Source organism: Penaeus monodon, chromosome 41 (assembly GCF_015228065.2).
Source record: "Penaeus monodon isolate SGIC_2016 chromosome 41, NSTDA_Pmon_1, whole genome shotgun sequence".
NCBI classification, from domain to species: Eukaryota; Metazoa; Arthropoda; class Malacostraca; order Decapoda; family Penaeidae; genus Penaeus; species Penaeus monodon.
The window spans coordinates 16,872,232-16,874,731 of record NC_051426.1 but is presented as its reverse complement, the minus strand read 5'-3'; the positions used below and the strand labels follow the sequence as shown (position 1 = coordinate 16,874,731).

The 2,500-nt window shown below is 35.2% G+C and overlaps 1 protein-coding gene across 1 annotated transcript in view; it reads left to right on the top strand.

Annotated features, from left to right (window-relative positions):
• LOC119598417 (alkyldihydroxyacetonephosphate synthase, peroxisomal-like) overlaps positions 1–2,500 on the top strand; it is a 20,392-nt gene that overhangs the window by 10,452 nt on the left and 7,440 nt on the right. Inside the window, exons 8-10 of the mRNA XM_037948061.1 lie at positions 653–831; positions 1,109–1,288; positions 1,552–1,677. Of these exons, the coding sequence (XP_037803989.1) occupies positions 653–831; positions 1,109–1,288; positions 1,552–1,677 (485 nt within the window). The remainder of the gene's footprint in view (positions 1–652; positions 832–1,108; positions 1,289–1,551; positions 1,678–2,500) is intronic.

Below are 2,500 nucleotides of genomic sequence, written 5' to 3'. Positions count from 1 at the left end.
AAGGAAGATGGTAGAAGCAGCATTCATCCATTCAACTAACAACTTCAGCACTACAACAGGGAGCCACGAACTAGCCAAGGTCATCACACACATAATACCAACATGCTCAGTACATGTATATATATATATACACACCTTTTTGTATCTCTTGTCTTATATGCGCAAATGAAGCAATAAATGCGAAAAGGCCTTCAGCATATCTATGTTTTCCTGTACTTCCCTTCGTTGTTCTACTTGCTATTTGTCCAAGATGTGTTCCACGTGCGTGTGTGTGTGTCTGTGTCTGTGTCTGTGTGTGTATGTAGACAGATAGATATAGATACACCTGAAGACATTTTTGAATGATAATTACCTTTTTCTGCATATTTCAGATAGTCATCTACATCTCTCTCTCTCTCTCTTCTCTCTCTCTCTCTCTCTCTCTCTTCTCTCTCTCTCTCTCTCTCTCTCTCTCTCACGCTCTCTTTCTCCTTCTCTTCTCTCTCTCTCTCTTCTCTTTCTCTTTCTCTCTCTCTCTCTCTCTCTCTCTCTCTCTCTCTCTCTCTCTCTCTCTCTCTCTCTCTCTCTCTCCTTTTTTTACTTATCTGTCTTCATTTCCTCTTGGTTATTTGTATTACTAGTCTTTAATAAACATCTTTTTTTTTTTTTTTAGTCTTGGAGGCTGGGTTGCAACACGAGCCTCAGGAATGAAGAAAAACATATACGGCAACATTGAAGACCTTGTTGTTCAGGTGAAGGCTGTGACACCCAAAGGAACAGTAGAACGTTACACAGCAGGCCCAAGAGTCTCTGCAGGGCCTGATGTTCAACATTTTATCATGGGCTCAGAGGGTGTGTAGTAAGGTCTTTGACATGAGTTATTTATTTATTTATTTATTGAAAATTTTCCGCCACGCCAACATCTAAGGTCACTAGCAGCACAGCAGAATATAGTGATAGTGTCACTTTAGAGAAATCACTTTAGACAAAAGCATACTAATTTTGGATATAAAATCTTTTGCTTGATTGTGTTATATTGGTAAAACATCTGATTCTATTTCTGAAGTTCTCCTTTTTGACTCAAATTCTGGGTTAGGAAACAAAATCATCATTGAACTGTATGTTTCAGGAACCCTTGGAGTAATCACAGAAGTTACACTGAAGGTGCGTCCTCTGCCAGTGGTGCAGCGTTATGGGTCTATTGTATTCCCAGATTTTACAAGAGGTGTGAACTGCATGCGTGAAGTTGCTCTTCATCGGTGCCAGCCTGCTTCCATTCGGTTAATGGATAATGAACAGTTCAAATTTGGTGCGTTTGATTTTCCTTTTTTGGCTGATATTTTAATTTAAAACATTTATATAGTTGTTTACTTAGGAGTCTGTATTTGGCTATACATTGTGAACAATGAAATTTTTTTTTGCATAATAAATTTGTGTATACCTTATGTAGTTCATTAAGAAGTGTTGTGTATTGATAAATAAACAAATAATTAGCTGCAGTACTCTTCTAACATTTATGAAGGTATATATTTTTATCTTTTTTTTTTGCCTCTATTTATTCCTTTTTTTCAGGTCATGCACTTAAACCTCCTACTGGATTCATTGGCCTTGTTAGTGAAGGAATAAAGAAGATGTATATAACTCGTATTAGAGGCTTTGATGTACATACCATGTGTGTAGCCACCCTTCTTTTTGAAGGTTGGTAATGGAAGTAGTTTTTTGGGCTCTCTTTTTTTGTTGTTATCAAGTTCATCCGTATCATTTAGAGGAACGGTCTACAGACACCCAAAATTGCTAGTTTGGGCTCAATTGATTTATATATTTTTTTTTAGTCATTTCTGATAACTTACTGCCTTGAATAATCTAACTTTAACTAGCTAAACCCTCATTTTACAAACTTATGGTTTTCACTGCTGTATCACAGGAAATATGGATGAACAGGGCTCATATAAGAACTATACAATTGTATGTGAATATAAATTAAATACTAATGTTTCATATGTCAAATAGTCGTATAGCATTTTGGTTTCATTCAGTGGAAAATTGTACTCTGTTAATATGATTGAAAAATGGAATGATTACTAAAATATCTTAGGTAATGGAATATATAACTGGAACAAAAGCATCTACATGGAAATCAAGCATAGATGACCATAGCTTGCCTTGTTAATATATATGAGCAGTAGGAAATATATTACAAAAATGCTTTTTCTCAAAATGAACCTCATTTGGCTACTAGTAGGTACAAAGAGATGGCTAAGGTCATTTGAGTCTCAGGAGGTGAAATTAGAACTGGTGGAAACAGTTTTTTTTTTTTTTTATAAATTTCTTAGCATTTTATCCAAATCCATATAGGAATAAGATATTAAAATCCCACATCTTGTATTTTTCTAGATTCTGAACTAGGTTTACTGGCATGATACTCAAAAATGAAAATACGTATAAATTATCTGATCTCTCAACACCAGATTGAATTTTTTATTCAATTGGGTTTTAACCACCTCTCAGTGCCAGATATTTG